We start from the raw sequence: 20,666 nt of genomic DNA on the forward strand, positions 1-20,666 counted from the left end.
AGGCAAACATACTGCCAGATATCTTGCAGCCTGGTCTTACAACTGCAGTGCCCTTAATGCCTTTCAACAATGCCCTGGTGGATACCTGCAAAGCGACTTGGTGTAACCTGTATCCCGCTTCCACTATAACTCACTTTGTAGGTAGACATCATAGACCTGCCACAGGAGATCCTGCATTTTTGACTTGGTACCCAACTCCTGAGAGCTTGGTAGTTCAATGTTCGAGCAGGGTAAACCCCAACTCATTCTCTGCCACCTAAACACACAGAGAATCAAAACGTATTGACACATTCTGGAAGGTTTAGGGAGATTGTCTTTTCCACTAGCATGGCCCTGAGATCCCTGAATGCAGCCGGTCTGTTGTGATGTTACACGCATGCAGTGTGGGATATGGCCATTGAGTTTTAGCCCCCATTCCTGACAGATTCTCTCAAACTATCCAAGTTGGGCAGGACACAGCAAAATATGTCTTGAGACTTGACACAACAGACTGTGTAAGCAGCGCCATGGGCTTCAGTGTTGTAATAAGGCATCATGCCTGGATGCATGCCACAGGATTTTCTGGGGACATGCCATTTGTTGTCTTCTGGCTTTTTGGACAGAAAGCTGATTCTGCATTGGAGCAGTAAGATTAGAGACTATCATTATTCCAAGCTAACTACAATAGAAGTAGAACTCCCTATTTGAAAGCCTTCATTAAAAAGCACTTAGCAATTTGGATGTTTTCTCAAAAGTCAAAATAGAGAAATGGTCTCAGCTATGGATGCAAAACTTTATTACTTAGATAGCTTGCTATGGCATAAAACATGTGGTTAGTGAAATCCAAGAACTGCTGCAGAATGCATTAGATGCTGTCTGGTCTGTGTGATTGCTTAATTGCCTCTAGCTTGACAACTGTGAATTCACAGTGCTGAGAAGGAAGTGCATTTAAAGAAGTTACATGATAATTGAAAGAACTAAGATCTACTAAAAAAATAATAATAAAAAAAAAAAACCTTGAAACCATAATAAAGTTGCTGCCATAGATCAAGCTAAATCTCTAAGAGCAGCTAATAAAAATCCATTTAGCAAGAGATGCGCAATAGGACAGTGAAAAAGTGGCTTGATTTTCTCCCCATCTGTGAGAAAACAGTTATGAGGAAATAATGGCAATGTGAAACATCTTTGTAAAGGTGGTAAGATTGCTTGAGCACAATATTGCATCAGAAGAACCAGCATGGTTATGAGACGGTCCAGTTGAAGCAGCATAATTTTACAATGCAGTTGTGTGATCACAGGCACGTTTAGAAGGTTCTTGAAGACCTTTAGAGGGAATAGTACTCTGAGTGAAATGGAGCGCTACCAGCCTCTTTAAATAAAGAGAATACTGTTTCCTGAGGCAATATTTTTACTCCATCTTGAGGGTCGAGCACGCAAGTGTTCAGGCCCCTGATGTAATCTCTCTGTGGGCTTTTAACCACGCCCATCTCTTTAGTTGGTTTGTGGGCTTGCCTTTTAAAACTTGCTTGATTTCATTAGTGAAAGGCATGCATACGACATGCCTTTTCCGGTGTATAGCCCTCCTCGACCGCACCGGCCAGCTACTGAAAACATACGAGGCTCCATGGTTTCCATATGGTTTCGGACTACTTTATCTTTTTATTTCGTACTCTGCACGATCTCGCTGGGCAGTAATCGAGTGCTTTTCATGACTACCAGTTTAATTCTACTGTTTATCCTAGTGCTCCTTTGCAAATTCAACATTTTACACCGCGCAATTACGCTTGTTTTTTTTCCTAGTGCTCCTTCTCAAATTCAAGGTTTTACGCAGTGCGATCGCGCTTGTTTTATTATTATTTTTTTCTTATGCAGTTACTTACATTTTATCTGAGGATAGGGCTCAGACCGCGCGCACTGTTAGTATTTTTAGATGATGTGTAAAATGTTTAATCTGAGAAATCATTTACATTTTTTTTAGTAAACCTGTCGGTGCACATGGAGGTGAAGTGACTCGTATGCTGTCACATTTAGAATCTGTGTGTGTGTGTGTGTGTTTCAGGACAGACTTCACTCACCCTTAACCACCTCACCTGCCAACTAGGGCATTGCTCATGACACGCCTCTGACAGTGAAGAGATGTTAAAGTATGCAGCCTCTCTTTCCACTGCAGGCTGTACCATTCATTCCGCTTCTCAGACTTGTGAATGTTCATTCGCTGCGCAATTTACTGATAGGGCACTTTGTTTATTGACAGTATTGGAAATCAATGTGAAGATTTCTCACAGTTAAACTATCGAACTTTAGCGGTACTCTGTTGTATACGCAAATCGTTATATTATCGGGAATGTTAGACATAAGTGTAGTATTGACTGCTTAGCACTTTATTCAATTGTTTTTCAGTAATTTTAGCTGTAAACATGCGAGCACTGGTGTGTATAAAAATAAATGACATCTTTTTCTATTTTAATTACTACAAATTACACAAATTATTTACAGAGTAACACTTCAGTAAAGCTGTTTAAGCTTTAATGAAGCATATATTCAAGAAGGTATTTCGGGGACCCTGCATGCCAGCTAAGCTCGACATTTCTAATCTTTTCCTGACGGGTAACTTTGTTAATGTCTTTACAAGGCAAACCCACAAACGTAAAAGTGAGTGTCTTTCATCATAATGGGTCACTTTTCATGCCCAATATTCAAGTGAAAGAGGGGGCCTGCAAGTCATATGAAACTTGCCACATGGCTCCAAGATGGCTGCAGTGACAACCTGGAGGTGATAAGTCCTTTGTGTGAAGGCAGAGCACAGCCTATTCAGTTTTAAGTGGGCCTGTGCTGAGCTCCACCCCCTCACCCCCAACCTTCCAGCAAATGGTCCATTCAGGCTTCCCTAACCCCTCTATTGTGTGACTATCTGGGAGGAAATCACAAAGTCTATAACTGTAAGGTACACCCAGCCATGTGACTTAAGACGGGCTGCAGACACAAAAGGGCTAGGGACAGGAAAAGGATAACTTTCTAAAAGTAGAACTTTCAAAATTGTAATTTAAAATCCAACTTTACTATTAAAGTGGATTTTTCATTACAATTTCATAGATAACAAGCATGAACCGGATACCTGGTCCCAATAAAAACTTAGCACTTAATATATGTAATAAGGCAACCCAATCTTATGCTGTGGGGCAGGCAGGCCTCACATTATTGAAAACAAATTTGAATTTTTCAATACCAGGACATTAGAAACTCTAAAGTACCGCTCCAACCTTTTAATTTCAATGCACCCTGCCACATGGGCTACCAGGGTTGTAAGTTAGGAGTGACACACAATAAAAGGGGAGTTTTACACTTGGTAAGGGAGTTATATTGCCAAGTCGAATTGGCAGTTTAAAACTATATTTAGTCTGCAGTGGTGGCAGTGTTATAAGGTGCTACTTAAATGGGTGGCCCACTGGTAGCCTTTAATTTATAGGCCCTGAGTATATGTGGTGCCCCTCTGCAAGGGACTTATAAGTAAATTCAATATGCTAATCAGGAGTAAGCCAGTCAAATCATGTTTAGTGTAGCTACCATAAGCACTTTAGCACAGGTTAGCAGTGATAAAGTGCACAGATTATTTTGGCCAACAAAGACGAACGCGAGCACAAAAATGGAGGTAAGCAGGCAAAACGTTTGGGGGATGGCCTCCCTGTGGGCTGACAGCTCTAACAAATACTTAAGTAATAAATACAATTAAATAAAATAGTGTTCACATTGCCAGTTCCCATTTTTACCCCTTTGGTGTCCTTTTACTAATTTAGAACCATCTCTGCCGGCTGCTTGTGGCCATGTGGAATAGTGCGACCTCCGATTATCCCCTTAATGGGGTAGAACATACAGCATCCTGCTGCCCCTGCGTCTAAGCTAGTGGTCCTACTCATAATTATTATTTTTTCATATATCTCTCCCATGCACTCACCTTTCACACCGCCAGGTGCTGCGTTTCAACATAATAACTGCACCTTGGTAGTCATCATGCACAGCGTAAAAATACCACACATCTGGCACTGTTTAGCACCTTGTCAGCACCCCACATAGGGGAAGAAAGCACTATACAGATTCTATAATACAATACAATACCAAACAGATAATCAAGGTAGAGGGAGGAACAATTCTTCTGCTAAATATTCCTTTGACAGACAGTAGAAAGTATTTTTGCTGCAGGAATGTTTTTTTTTTGCTCTTCTGGATCCATGTCTGTTCCACCGTGCAGAGTGGTCAATAATTGGTTTGAAAAGCAAAGCTAAATGCTCTTGCTAGGCCATACCATTCCAATTCCTAAAAAGGTCCCACACTCTACACTCATGTTTAATAGAGTTTCATGTATTTCCCATTCTGTGAATATGTCAAATCGCCTTGCTCTCACGTCTGTCCAATTTAGCTGACACCTTTTGAAAGTTTTTCTGCCACTTTCTATCAACCTATACCTGAATATCCCACACAACAGTGAGGGTAGAGTCTGAAGTGGACTTCTTGAAAGGATCAAAGTGATAAGTGCTTTTCACTGACAGATGTGTGTGTGTTTCCATCACAGTGCTTACCCGGCAGAAGGCCTAGGTACCATAAAGGAAAGAATAAACATGGTATGTGTGCTATTAGACATTCTGTCGAAATGCAATTAATTCACTTTGGCTTTAAGGTCCGTTTGGTATCCACACCCAAAATTATGACTTTAGTTAGGCTTGCAAAGGCACACTGTTGCCATATATCTTATCTAGTTGAAGGATGCTAGGTATCTTTAATATGACTTTATCAAACTCTAAATCCAAATTAAGTTAAGTTACATTTAGATAATGTAATCTGATAATAAAGGTGCAAAAGGAGAAAACTGCAATTCCACAAGATGAAGAAGTAAATTGTGTGGCTTTGATGAATCATATGAACTCGTCCTGCCTCATATTTTCTCCCTTACATTGGAAGTGAGCGCTCGTAGTTCTCAAGAGTTAACATAAGAGATTGAAAATAAATTTATTGTTAAAATGTTTACAGTATTCAGTTTGTGGAAATCAATTGGGCTCTGCAATTAGGATTAGAACAACATTTTGTATATAATCTGAATACCCACCATTATCCAAATTGTCACCCAGTGAGGTTAATGGAATCAAGAGACAATAAGGAAAGAATGGCCAAGGACACAATAAAAAGGGAAGGAGAGACAGGAACACAGACAAAGGGATAACGAGAGGGGAATGAAGGGAGTGAGGGGGAAATATATTTCAAGCACTATTATTTTATACGCAATGCTTCCGCACACTAGCTTTCTACACGTCTATCAAAGTCATATAAGGTTTGACTGCAGAGGGACTTTGTGAGCCTGTCAAATGCCCAGAAAAAACAGTCCTTCATCATCTACCACTCCTATCAGCTGTAGGTGACATTAGACTCTTACCACTATGCAAAGTGTCCACAAAGGATTGAGCTGGATCCACCTGTGTTAACTCATGCCATTAATGTCCATGATTTACATTGTCTTCCAGACCGCTCTGAGAAGCCCAACTTGGTAAAGGTCCTGTCAGTCACTTGAAATATTGTCCTTTTGTATTGGATAAGGGCACTAAAATTGGGAAAGAGCAGTATACAAGTCCTATCCTCCTGGGTGAAATGTTTCATTGCAGCTGCAGGACAGAGTAACAAATATCAGGATCTCCTAACCACTATTACCATAGCCCATCAACATTGTACATGTGAAGAAAGGGCTTAGAAAGGAGCCCACAGGCCTTTTTGTTCAGTGCCTCAGAGTTCTGCAGATTTTTTTTTTTGTTTTAAAGATATGACTGCATCACGTTTGTTATAGACTCAAATGTTAGCCATTCTTCTTTCATTCTCTAATGCCTCCAGATTTCTCTCAAGAGTTAAAGCTCTTCCATATTTCTTCTGCATCACCACTTTGTGCTTGAAGTCTGAGGCTTTGAGTTTAGTGGATATATTCCCTGCCTGCCAGGTCAACAGACAGATGTCTTCCACTTCCTGGCAGAAGACCTCCTGCAGTACTTGGAGAGCTCCATCAGACAAGCAGGCCTTTCAGTAGAGCCATGGTGGGTTGGTGGGGGCGGCTCCATTGAAGCTTTGCTCAGTTAGCACCATGTTGAATGCACCCTTAAGGCAAATTGATTTGTTCTTAAAAAATGAACTCCCAACATGGGAGTTTGTTATTGAGAAACAAAAAAAACAAATGGTGCTGGCATGCTGGGAGAGTTCTCCCAGTGTCATAGGGGCAATTTCTTAGGTTTTCTTTTTGAGATATCCAGGCTTTCCTTCACGGTCCTGAACAGTAAAAAAGTTTGTGTGAGAATCTGCTCTAAATGGAAATGATGGTCTGACCCAAAGGCAGACAGGACGTGGGTTAAAGGTTTCTGCCAGAAGAGGGTTCGTTGTTGAAAACATGGCACTTCCCAGACTCTAGATAGAGTGTGGGCATCACAAGATGGTGGGCGGCTTATCTGCCATACTGTGTATGGACCCCTAATTTTGATTAATTGTCTGGGCTAGTTTCCATCATCTCCTTCTTGTTCCCTCCTCCTGTTTTCTAACAATTTCACTTGACCGTTGCAGCTCACTACTCTATTCTACAGCTGCTCAAGACAGGCTTTTACTGCAACTGAGGCTATTTTCACCTATTTCCACTTGTTGGAGTTGGCCTCTCTTCAGAGTTATCGCTAAACCTTTTGCTTATTTCCACCTGTTTTCTGAGTTTCCTGTTTTTTTGGCATTAGGACTCTGTGCACTTGACCACTGCTAACTGTGTTTGTGTTCTCTCCTTTAAGTATGGTAAAATTGGCTTGCACCCATTTGGTGCCTCTACTTTACTTATAGTCCCTAGTAGTGTGTTGCTACATGTGCCCAGGCCTTGTAAATTAAATGATACTAGTGGGCCTGCAGCATTTAATGTGTCACTCACTAAAGTACCCCTTTAAAACATGGAGAGGGTCCAAGGGTCTTAGGCCTGCCATTACATCCTGTATGCAGTTTTAAACTGTCATTTCGACCTGGCAAAATAAAGCTTTTGCCAGGTCTAAACCACCCTTTTTAATACTTATACATATAAATCACATCTATGGTAGACCCTAAACTGCCTATGGGGCACAGTGCATTGTATTTAAAAGGTTGGGCATGTGTTTTTAGGTTTTACATCCCCCAAATTAGTTTTTCACTACTATGATACCTACTTCTCCCATAGAATAACATTGGGTTACCTTATTACATTTAATACATGCTAATGTTTGATTGGGAACAGGTAGGAATATCATGTTTGGTCTCAAAAGAATTGTAATTTAAAATCCTCTTTAGTGGTAAAGTACGTTTTTAAGTAACCATTCTGAAAATGACACTTTTAAAAGTTGCCATTTTCTTATCCTACCCATTTGGTGCCTGTGACTAGTTGGCCTTTGTGTATTCCTCTCAGACAGTGAGACAAAGGGGGACTAGGTGTTGGCAGGGTGGGCCCTCATGCCAAGACGAGGGTGGAGCTGTTCCCTCCCCACCTATATTTCAGAGGGCTGACACTGGCATACTCACAAGGGAACTTGACACCATACTTTTGTCACCCTGGAATCGATTACTTGGAGCCTAGGCAGGGGAGGGAAGGAACTTCACAGAACCAGATGTGGGGGTAGCCTTGAAGTTTCCCCTCCTTCATAGACTGGCACTGATATAAATATTGGACCCTCAGACCAACCCTTCATTTCTCTCCTGGACCTGTGGAGGACAATCAGAAGGACTTTCTTGTAGTCCAGAAGACTATGTTGCTGCTTGAGACCTGCTTTGAATCTCAAAGGACTGCCCTGCTGCTGCTGCTACAAAGAGGACTTCTTGCTGCTGGATGCCTGCCTTGTACCCTCCAAAGAATTCACTCCTGCTTGAGGCTTGCCCTGCTGCTTGATCACAGGGCTACACGAGTGACTCTAGGGGCTAATGGGCTGGCCTCCTGTTCTGAGCTACAGGGACGCAACAAGCTTCAACTGCCTTGAAACCTACACCTGGACCCTGCCTGAAATGAGGCCTGCCTTCCAAGTTGTGCCCTTGGACCCTTGGAAGTGGGGCTAAAGGTGCCCAAACAGCGAAAACCTGAAACTTGGGACAACTGGAGATTTTCAACTTACAAAAAAATAACAAAGTCTGATTGTAGAAATCTTCACTGCAACTCCATCCAGCGTCTCCCTTATGATAACAACTTAATTTAGTGACTTTTCTGGTTCACCTTGACAGGGATTGTCCCCCTCAATCAAAAACCCAATTTTCTACATTGATCGCAACTGTGGAATTGAGCACTTGTGTTTGTAGAGTACCACACAGTGATTCGGTGTAACACTAAAATCCCGTATAAACTAACTGACATTCAATTCGATTTTTAAAAAAATTTCCTCAGTTTGCTTCTTTGGCTTTTGGCAAATTCACTTCTGTTCTCGAAGCATGGAGTTTCAGGCAACACCCTGAAGAGTTGCACTGTGGCTGAGCTCAAGGGATTCTCCCGGGAGAGGGGTCTTACAGCACCCAAGAGCTTCAAGAAGCAGGAGCTTCAGGAGGCCCTCAAGGCATGGGAGGAGGCCTGCCGGTTACAAGCTACAACACAGGAGCGAGAGTAGGAGGAGGGGGACATGGAGAAGCAAGAAGAAGAAATAGAGGGGGGATGGCAGCCCCCTGATTATGGCCACAGAGGAGAGAGGAGAGCTCACAGGTGTGAGATTTCCTGCCACATCCATAGTAGGCAGCAGCATTTCTTTTCTTAATCTGTCCCTAGAGGAGATGAAGAACAGGAGAGGAGAGAGGGATTTCAGGCTGCAGGTTGCTAAGCTCAAAATGGAAGCAGCCAAGGAGGAGGATGCTGCAAGGAGGAAGGAAGCAGAGATCATCCTGGCCAAGAGGAAAGCTGACGCTGAGAGGGCCATGGATGAAAGGAAACTGATTTTGGATGAGGTGAGCAGGACCTTAAAGTAAAGCAAACAGCAGAATCCAGCAGCAAAGACTGCAGCAGTCCAGTGTCCCATGGAGAGGTGAGGGTCCCTATACCCCAAGACCTGATGCCGAACTATGTGGCAGGGGATGATGCAGGCAAATGGTTTGGAAGTAGTGATAAAGGTGCCCAAATAGCCAAAACCTGAAACTATGGACTTTCCACCAAAAAGTTGCATGAGAACTGACAGGGGACCGGGACCTACCTGCTCCCCGACTTCTCCCCTCCCCAAGGTACATCACCGGTCGGCCTGACTTCGTGGTAGCTTCCGCCCTTCTCGGCTGCTGCCTGAAGCTTCATCCTGCTGGAGATTTTTGAGTTCCAAAAAGTGACGAAGTGCAGATGTAGAAATCTTAACTGTGACTCCATCCAGCATCTCCCGGACAACCACACCTCCTGCTCTGACATCGACTACTGAATTTTATCTCCTCAGGAACTTTCTTCAAAATTTCTTCTAAGTCAGAAGGTAAGTCAAGACTGGGCCCAACCCACCTCTTGTAGCCGAACCGCACTACATTGCCATTGATCTTAACTTTTTACTTTACCCTGGGCTTGTGCAACCGGATCCCGAGTTGATACTTTGATATTTTAGGTAGTGTTTTTCACTTAAAACTTTAAAAAATCGTAACTCCATTTCTGCTGATTGGATTTAATTGGTTTTAATTGGTTTTGGTGTCATTTTATTTGTTAAAATGTACTCTGTGTTTAAAAATTTGAGATTTTATTTGTGTTAGTACTGGTTATGTGCTATATAAATGCTTAACATAGCACCTCTAAGTTAAGCCTGAATGCTTTTGTGCCAAGCTACCAAGGGGTTAGCAAAGGTACATTTAGTGATTCTTGTGGTTGACCCTGAAAGGGATTGCGGTTGTTGCTTGAGATCGCCTTCACATCACCCCCTCCCCTTGCAAACAAAAATTAAATTTCCTACAACACTTCTTTATAATTGTGTGCAGGAATGCCAAAATCTCCTTGTTGACCTCCTCATATGGGCCCTGTCCATGAGCTCTTGTCCTTCCCTCCTCTGACCATCTCTTCCTTGCCAGTGTGTGAAGAAGTCCTTCTTCCCCTTTTTAATTTGTTGCATGCATCATACAGTCCTATGGAATTGGAGCACCTTCAGATAAGGGCACAGTCACCCGCTTACCTGGGGATCAACTCTTGGCATGGCTCAGTCCTCCGAAGCCTGGAACTTCATGTATCCTTGTGTATGCTAGTTCCATTTAACCATTTAAACCGGTGTTGACATGTTTTCCCACTCAAATCTTATGCTTCCCGCTCAGGGGCTTAGCTTGGTCAGTAAGATTGTGGGGGTGGGGATTGGTGGGGGCAGTGAGCTTCAGATTTCCTGACAATCAGGCTGGCATATAATGTTAAAATAAATTATACGACAAGCAGGGCGCATAAGAGGTACCTAAAAGGCAGTGGAAAGGGAGAGGAGTGTGCATTGGTAGGAGTACTAAGTGAGTGGAACACAATATTTTGGAAAACAATAAATTTAGAGCGTTCAAAACCGAGATGAGAGAGAATGTGTTTTTGTCTCTGTGTGCATGCCGAAATCCCAGGGGAAACCCAAAAGAATCCTCACCATAGCGGACTGAAAGCACCCGTACCCAACTATCCATCATAATATACATTTATTGCCTAAATGAGCCCGCGTCACCCTCGAAGCTACGCCACTGGCGCTATCCGTTACAGATCTTGCATGGCACAAAGGCATCTAGCTCTCACCAAGAGCACCGTACCCTGAAAGGTATCATGAGGATGGTGCATGCCATCTGGGATCGCTGCAGAGAGACCCTGCACACTTCTGTCACCATCCAGGGCCTCACCAACTCCTCAAAGCAAGACAGCCAGGCTCCACGCCCCACTAATTGTCTCTTGTGTTTTTTTTTATTGAGGAATTATTCCATTAAAATGTTACATCCGTGCATTTATTTGAAGTGTATTTCTCATGGACCTAATGTACACTGTGATTCCTTCTCCAACAGGATGAGGCGCCTTTTGCAGTCCGCAGCAGAAGCCAACATGAACACACTGCGAGTATGGGGAGGAGGCGTTTACGAACAGGACGAATTCTATGAAATCTGCGATGAGCTTGGACTGATGGTAATTACAACGAGGGAGAGTTGGTAAACTCCAAACAACATATCGCCCATTAGCACCCTGCCTAATTTGAAATGATCTGTCATTCCTTCCTTCCTATTCCGCCCTCCCTTCTTTGCTTCCTGCGTCACTTCCGTCCTCTTCCCTGTCCCGTCTTCTTTCTTCCCTTTCTTCCTTCTTTGTATAAAATTCCTTGCATTTAATAGTCAGCGTTTTGTACTTTTCACTTGTCTTCACACATGGTAAGCATATGGACTGCAAGTGACTCGTAAATGTGTTTTGTTCGGTCCCTTTAAAAACAGTTTGGTATTATCATTGCACCGTCTGCTTCATATCAATTTATCATTTCCTTGCACCATAAAATATTTCCTTCGGAGTGCAGTAGGCCAGTGATTGGGCAGCAGTATCGCTGGCTGTCGGTGAACACGAAAGGCCATTAATAAGGAAAGTTGTCGGGGCTGAAAGCAGAGTTGATATATGAAGAGATGTTAAAATATAAGTCTACCTTATCTTCACTACAGGACGTTTATAGTTTCGACTGCAAAACGAACCACAAAATGACAGACACTGAGTAGATGAAAGGATGGGAAAGAGTATATGGCAAGATGGAAGCGGGCAATCCTCGTTCCTTGTTTGGTGTAAAAGGCAAATAAGAGAACCTAAGAATCTAATTAGGAAAGACCGTGTATGCCTCTGGGTTAGTATAAACAAACAATTGTTTCATCTGCACTCTTGCACTTATTTCTGTACAGTTGATAGGCTGCCTGATGTCTCTAGTTAATGTAGATCAGGAGTCAACGACGTAGATCCAGACCAGAAGGGCTGGATCGGTACCATATTTTCAGAAAATAAACAGTCTGTCATTATAAAGCTGACAGACCAGCAGCAATCGTCTCTCTTTCTTCACTGTCGAATAGACTTATTGACCACAAATCGATAAATTGGATAAAGAGCAGCAGGCCAACAACCACATCCCCACAAAGTTAAGGTTCAATTACCTGTACAAAAAAATGAAAGATAAATCTGCATCTGTGCTAAACAGTCAGGAGCTAATTGGATTGGCAACAGCTCTTCTCTGCCAAAATTAATGTCAATAATAGCCCTCAGGGCAGCCACTTCATATCTGAAGAAACACACACACAAAAGGCACAACACATAAAATAAATTATCAAATTATTTGGAAGAAATTTGGAAAAAGTAGAGCTTAGCGATTAAAGACCACGTAAATGCACGCACTGTGTACCAAAACATACTACTATCATAGTAGAAATCAGGCATGTGTAATAAACAACTTAACACATGACTAAACACTGGCACAAACAGTCACTGAGTGAGTACATTTGTTTCTTAGTTAATAAAAACCATAAACATCATGAAAAAGATACCGTTCAGAATATAAACACATAAAAACTTAAGTAAAGAATAATCATTCATATACCATCAGCTATGCAGATCTTCGTTTCTTACTTAGTCAGACTATGGCCGTAGGACAAGGCAAGCTGGTTAGGTCTAATCCTAGCTACCGTCCCATAACAGCCTGCACTGACAAAAAGCAATAAAAGCCTCACAATGTGCAAAATTTACACAGAGTACGTAGTTAACTATTTCTGTTGTTATATGTGCAAAGTAGAACAATAAAATACAATCCTGAAAACACGGTTTACTAATTTGGACCATAGCCGTTTAGACCGAAATCTCTGCAGTCTACGCAACGAACACAATTACACAAAGTGCAAGGAGTGCTAATACTTAAAGGTTAAAACTGGCTAAAGCCTATACGATATACAAGTTAACACAAAACATGCAAAGCTGCTGTTGCTTAGTCATAAAAACATTTATCCGGCATAAAATGGACTGGCGGTATATGAGACAACAAAAATTCAAGGACCCTAGCAGCCTGCCCCATAATATAAATACGTTTTAGAAAATGTTATCGGTATTTGATGTGTTAAACTGACAAATGCCTATAAGATGTCCATTTTACGCAATACGTGCCAAGCGCCATTATTTAGACATGACACAAACTTTATGCCCAGACTAGCGGGATAGAAAACAACAGAAGTTCATGGTACCAAAAAGAAGTACCCTTCAGGGCCCTCTTCATCATTCCTCTTGATCAATGCCCGAGGCCGTAGGTCTACATTAATAAGTGATTTAAAAGCTTCCAAGAACTGTACCAACCTAATGTTTAGCATCCTGTTCCTTGGGTCTAATGAGTCAATTAGAGCTGGTCTGCAGGACCTAATACAATTAATTCTTTTTTTCAACGAACCTCTTTGCTGTAAAACCAAAGCTCGACAGATACAGGTGACATGGGTAATGTCTCGTCTGCCGGAAGACATAAGCAGCATTTCTGGTCTCCTCTTTGGCCAGCTTCTCTCCACTTTGGAAGGACGTCTAGGTTGGAATGTCACCAAATCTTAAAGTTAACAACCTCTGTTTTATCTTCGGGGAAAATGTAGCATCTATGAGGGGTAACAGTCGCTGGAATTGACACCAAACTCATTCCAGAACCTCTTCTACCACTGGCATTACCCACTGCCTAGAAAGTGCCCAAAAACTAGATAGCAGTGAACAAGCAAGCTTGCCTTGCTCAAGGACGGTTTTGTACCTCCCAAGAGCATTTTTAAACAATGGGGTGAATTAGTGCGTTTTACAGCACACTTTTCCCATGACTTTGCTTAATAAAACGAAGGCTCTGCAAGGGCTTCCATGAAACATTCTCATACTTTCCTGGTTGTGATGGAGGTCTTGGCTATAAATGGAAGAACTTTGATGTTAATTGTCCAGTGTTTTGAAAAGACCTAGCAATGGTTGTTCATGCTTCATACAACTGCAAACTAGTAGTCAGACAGCATGTCACACCTGGTGTAAAACACAAGGACATCCACTTGGTATCTAGACTTTTTTCCCAGGTTTAATAAGCGTTCACTATCTGTACGCTCTGGTCAGCCCTCATCCACACTGGCACAGGATTCCAGACCAAGCTTACAATCTAATGCCTTATTTTGCTCTACTCTGTCTTCCACTATTCTGCACAGGGATGATGTCTTCATCCCTACAGAGAACCCACAGGTATGCCCAGTCATGCACTGAAATGTATAGCACATTCATCGGCACTCTGGCCATGCATGCAACACTTCATACAGAGCAAGAGTGGTACTGGTGGCCCCCATATGTCCAGGGCACTCACAACAGAACGTAGTTGGCACCTTGCGTGGCATTGAAATAGCCTTTCCTGATGTTTACTTTGAGCCAGTACCATTCTGTCATTCAACACTTCTAAACATAAAGTAAGTTGCAGGCCCATGGAGAAAGTGGGGACTGAATAAATTGAAAGAATTAAGGCGCAGCACTATTGGTGATGTTGGTTGAAAAATCAGGACTTGTGCTATATCGCCTTCATGGCACAGAATCAAATGACAGCTGTATTTGTAGCCAGCACTATATTGTACACAACACCAAAGGGCCCCATCGTTCATACTTCTAGCATGTTGTGCTTGCCACATATGACGTGCCCTGTCCCCCAACACAATGTAAAGAGTGCCCAAGGAACTGTTTAGCTAACAACATCGTGGCACAGAGCACAATCATGCTTCCATCCTGCTGTATAAAGCACAACAACCCGTTTTTCATTACCTTACGTGACTGCCCTCATGAAACAAGGCAGCAGTTTTCTGAGCATGAACTTTATCTAACCTGTCCCAAAATAAAATGCCTCACCTTTGCTTCTAACTCTAACCAGTGTGTAAGTGACCTGCAACTAAAAACAGAAGGGAGTAACTCATCCCTGAAGAAACGTTGCCGCACTGGAAAATACATCCTTGGTGCACCAGAAGACTTCAGTGCAGGCCTATAGTTTATCACACTGAGAGAAACCGTGGTGTGCATAACAAAATCCTCAGGGGTACTAAGGACACGAGGAGTGCTACCCTACAATGTTCAGTGATCTTGAATGTGTATGAAGTGAATATGTATAATGTGTTAGGTACTTCTAGGTAATAGTTAACTTGTTTAATCAAAATATTAAATTGTATTTTTGAACTTTTGTTAGAAATAAAAAATACATTAAACACATAACTTTTAATGAAATATACTAAATATTACTTGAAAGTTAATATGCTAGTGAGAGTGGGATGTTTGTATTTTATTTAAAATAAAATATTTATAAAATAAATGAATATATTTTAATTATTTAATAAACATTTAGTTTGAAGAATTAATATGCTATTACATTTTATTTCAATAGTTCTAGTTTAACATTAATTATTTCACAGATGTTTTTACATTAAAATATTTTTTATATTTGTAAAAAATTAATAAACTTTATTAACTTTCTATATACTTTCCCATAGTGGGACCTTCTCAACGGTGGAAGAGATCTCCACCTACATGTGAAAATTTACTAGTAGTAAATGTGCATTTGTAAATTCACTCTTAGATGGCTCTACCTCCTGACCTGAGGGAGCAGAAACGTCTAAGTCTAGACTTTGGTGTTAATCTACACTAGGAAATGAATAACAGAACAGTGTGGATTTACCTACATGCAGGATTAGATTTACACCTGAGTACATTTTCACATGTAAATTTATCTTTGTGAAAAAGGCCCCTCTATGTTCACCTGCGACCCTTCAGTAGCTGCTGCACTTGTTGCACAGAGAAGCCAGTTGTACAGTTTTTCTGGGCATTACTATTACTTTCCAGAAACCTGCCTTTGACTCCGCAAAGCAACATACCGATGAGGAGTAGGGGGGGACAGGCACACAAGCATACCCTCAGAAGAGTTTGATCCAAACAATGAAAAAACTCACAATGCACACACTGTCCGTCAGATTACTCAACACATCTAGCAAGGCAGGACAATATTTTATCCACAGCAGAGGGCCCATTTTTGCCCTGCATCTAATGATTTTAACAATTTGATGATCAACAACATGCAGCATTGCACAGTTTGGTCACAACCAGTATAGACATTACATTTGATGCATCCCCTAAGCATATTTAGCTGTTTACACAGGGTCATCTTACAACATGCCCCATATACTGCAGTATGTTTGACGGCATCCTGTGGAGGCATGCACTTGTTCTTCAGCCTTTGCACAGTAGTTCATTCCTCCTGTCCATTCCCTTGCAGACGGGGCCTCCTCTAATTGCTAATGGCGAGCAATGTCTCTTTGTGCCCTCCACATTCGTCCATTAAGCCTAGTTCAGCCATTTTGGGGTCCAGGATAATTGCCCTACCAATAACTTTTGAAAGTCTATGATGTGTTTTGGCCAGTCGTTGTGTATGACTGGGAAATTCCAATGCATGTGGCCAAAGAATCCTAGTTCTTCTTTACATCATATACAATGTCGGTTTATCCCCTCTCTCAACCTTCATATTCTAGTGCGGTTGTAATAGACTTGATGAAGATAGTTCAGTTCATTAGTCTATGGTGCAAGGAGACATCCAGAACCTTTAGCCCTGCTTCTACCATTCACACTGCTGTCAGGTAGGGTTGTCCCATGTACTGCTTTTATTTTCACCTGACTTGTTTGATGATGTGCATTGTGGCTGCATGGGCTGGCGCCCTCACTGCTCAAGTTTACCAGACAGGTGTCGGCTGACAATGTTGCTCCAGTTGCCCCTTTGACTGAATCAAAAGTCATCTTCAGCGCTTGCTGAAGGACTTGATGGAGCCCTTCAGCACTGTTGGTGATGGTGGACTAGTCAGAAACTCGAGCCTCAAGTGGTGGTGTGGCTCTGGCAGGGGCAGGGTGGACAGAACTGGCATTAAGTACTGGTCATGGAGCAGCAAACAGGAGAAGGTTGGTTGCCAAATTGAAATTATTCAGACCCTGCTCTACCCATCAGAATGTCAATGCCTTAGCCTGGGCGGACATGGATGGATTGACAGTCGGCACAGGGAATTTTACATCTGGCCTGCAAACCGCTGCCCCTGAGAGGCACTGAAAGAGTCCTGAATCCCAAAACAACATTTTGTGGTACTCATTGGCACTAATTGAATGCTTCACAAAAGGGTCTCTGTTGCACATAATTCTTTTAGTTAATTAATGAACAGTTTCTTGCCTAGAAAATTCACAGCTTTAATTCAGATGTGCCAAATTATACTGTGTTTTGGCCACATGTACCAACGTCAGGTTTTGTGACTCGTAATTTGTGAGTCGCAAAACCTGATGTACAGAAGTGTCTCAGACATTGTTAGCATTTCCCATATGGGTCGCAAGGAACCTGCCTTATTCATTTTCATGAGACAGGCCATAAATTGCGATCCATTTGGAATGGCCAACACTCACAGGAATGGTGGCCTACTGGGGTCAGCAGACCACAATGCCTGTGACTGAATTTTAAATAAAGCAGTTTAACAAAAAAAATGCATCCTGTTTTCCTTAAAGGAAAATGGGATGCATTTAAAAAATAAAAATGAAAAGGTTTCTTTTCATTTTTTCAGAGTGGGCAGTAGTATGTGGGACCACTACCTGCTCTGAAAAAATGTTGTCCCTCCCATTCACAAAGGGGAAGGGGTCCCGTGGAGACCCCTTCCAGTTTGCGAATGGCTTATCACCAATTTGAAATTGGTGGTAATTTGCAAATTGTTTTGCGACCGCATTCCTAGTCGCAAAACATTCCTACATACCAGTGTGACTCCCTATTAGGAAGGGACACCGTTTACATGCCCCTTCCTAATAGCGACTCCCAAACCCTATATTGCGAGTCGGTAATATGTTAACACTTGCAGAATAGGGTTATTACATGGCTCAAGGCCATTTAGTGGTTGCAAATGGCCGAATTGCCATTTGCAACCGCTAAATAGTTTTGTACATTTGGCCCCAGAAATCAAAACTCTCAACAAAAAAGTTGTTAGGCATATTAAGAAAAACCTAGAACACTATACTGTTGCCAAACTTGCAACTCAGTACTGTTGTCATTGTGAACAGTAGTTTCAGTATGAAGAAAGGGAGAGAGATAAACCATACTGTTTAGCCGGAATGGTGAATAGTAAACAACACTGATGTTCAGTGGTGCTGGAAAAATGTTCAGAGTGTGGGTGCTGCCATCAATGTTACAACAGTGAATTCATAGAGATTTTGAAAAATCCACAAGTACAGCCATTGTATCCAATAAGAGAATGATAAGTGTATAATATGTAGCTAGTGGTGCATTTGTGAGCACCCTGTTGCAAACATATTATTAAAGCATGGTGTGGTATTTACAGACAGAACACTTTCTATTTGTAAAGCCACTACATTCGAACATGTACAGTTTTACTGATAAGGTGATATAGTGGAAAAACGATAATGTGTGTAAATCAAGTTTCAGTGAGTATTTATCATTTGTGCATTACCAGTAAAGTGTCTTGATTTGTTTTGATCCAGTTAAAATCTTTTTTCCATCACACTTCAGAATTACAAAAAACATGTTTTATTTTTGCTTTACTAACTGCTGATATATAGTCTGAAATATTTCATTTACAGGTATTTAAATGTTGTTACTTGTTAGAAAAAATGAAATCCTAAAGCCCTTCCCTTTACACTCCCTGTTCCCCAGCAACCGTGTCACATAGTTCACTTTACTAAATCCTCTAACTTTGCAGTCAGAGAAAGTAAACACCAATCTCCAAGACAAAAGAATAAGCAGCAATTTGTTACAAGACATGTCCTGACATTTGACCTCTATCTTTGAAGCACAGCAAATGTGACAAGATGAAAACAAAATGTAAAGGCATCCTTATTGCTCATTCTCCTTCTGCACCTTGGCATGGTTATTTTGGGGGTGCTGCAGGCCCCCTCCCCCATCCATCACCTATGTGAATACATTGAGAGACTCCTACAAAGGAGAGCCTTAACTTCAGGTGAGGATCAACACAAGAAAATGACAACTTAAATAACTAATACGAATCAGAGAAGCTCGATCAATCAAAAGCTCATCGTGCTACAAAACACTGACAAGCTAAAGTTGAAATAAGGGGAAAGTCTTTACAGACAGTGACCTTTAATTATTAGCTAGATGATTACCTGGGCAGTCTGGTTACAAAGGAATATTCAGTGTACATCTATCAGATAGTAAATTACTTAGGCGCTAGGCTATGCGATATGTTAAAAGAGAAAAGCTCGGACATTACTTTTTGTTCTAAAACATGAGTGCACACTGCATGTGTAAATCTAGACACAAGTGTTCTTGGTGTACATGGCACTGGGTAAGATCAAAATAAATATCTCCTGAACGTAATTATTGTTCGTCTGTGTACTTGCCATTGAGCTGTTCAATAGGGCGTGGCCTATGAGAGGTCAAAGAGCTGCAGAGGTATACAACGCAACATAATGCCACATCATTGCTATCTAAAGTTTGAGCAAAAGAGAAAAATTATAAAATAAAAACAAAAACAAACCAGAGTTGATTTGCTGTTAATTGAAGAAAATGTTAATCAAGCTGTTAGAAAATAGGTTCTAACACAGAAAACTACTGGTTCCCATGTAGTAAAAAAACAAACCATGTATCCCCCAAATAAAAATGACAGTGCAAAGGGCATATATCGAAGCACAAAACGGTAGGCACAAACTGTAAATGCCTAGATTGGAGTGACTTTCACAATTTAGAATGGAAATTTTGCATATAACAATGAAATGCGTATACATTTTTAACTCCCAGCTGAAAGTTTAGCAACATATTAACATTATTCCAGAACCTGTGCCTATAAACCAGCTTCTCAATAGTAACATTAGGGTGAGACTAGAACTTTGCAAATCAGCAGACTACACAGGTCTGCAAATTAATGTATTTGCAAGTACTGTTTCACAGTCATTTCTTTTTTGTCACAGAAAATATAATAAATGTTTCAACAGTAAAGGCCTGATTACAACCTTGGAGGACGGGGTTACTAAGTCACAAACATGACGGATATCCCGTCTGCCATATTATGATCCCATTATATCATATGGAGATTGTAATACGGCAGATGTTATATCTGTCAAGTGTGTGATGGAGTATTCCATCCAGATCAGTCCCAAAGACATTAGACTTGTCAGATTTGTACAGCATACATTTTAAGAAGCCCTTTTTCACTTTTGCACATTCAGCATCTATCATCATTCTGAGATCCATTTCAAACTTCTCCTCTAGCAACTAATATTTTCATTGGAGAGTCTTTTATTTTAACATTTAGATAATTAAATCCATGAAAATGGCCTCCCATTGTTCTTCGTCAAAATTTCTGCCCAGCTTTTCACTATGCCTTGTTTTCACCATTGAATTGAGGCCATTTATGTTTTTTTCACAAGCTTCCCCATTTGGTGAAAAGAGAAAACGTTCTACCTTGAAATTAAAATGTCTACAGAGAGTACAAATGTTTCATCTCCCATCATATTCTGTTGCATTTTGTTTACCCCGTTCTGTGCCCAGGACGTAATGGTTATGTCCTGAGGCACAGTGCTGCTGTGCCCAGGACGTAACCATTACGTCCTGGTCACAGAGCCCAGAGGGAGCACTAGCGCTCCCTCTGTGGGGTTACCCCCCAAGTCAAGGATGGAAGGGGAAGCCCTTCCCCTTCCACCCCCGACCCCCCCCAACCCCCCGTGACGTCAGCGCACGCTGATTAGT

At 41.5% G+C, this 20,666-nt stretch overlaps 1 protein-coding gene across 1 annotated transcript in view; it reads left to right on the top strand.

Moving 5' to 3' along the window:
- The window catches only part of MANBA (mannosidase beta), a 313,152-nt gene that overhangs the window by 170,398 nt on the left and 122,088 nt on the right, over positions 1-20,666 (top strand). Inside the window, exon 9 of the mRNA XM_069230206.1 lies at positions 10,954-11,071. Within this exon, the coding sequence (XP_069086307.1) occupies positions 10,954-11,071 (118 nt within the window). The remainder of the gene's footprint in view (positions 1-10,953; positions 11,072-20,666) is intronic.

This window comes from Pleurodeles waltl, chromosome 1_1 (genome assembly GCF_031143425.1).
Source record: "Pleurodeles waltl isolate 20211129_DDA chromosome 1_1, aPleWal1.hap1.20221129, whole genome shotgun sequence".
Classification (NCBI taxonomy): Eukaryota; Metazoa; Chordata; class Amphibia; order Caudata; family Salamandridae; genus Pleurodeles; species Pleurodeles waltl.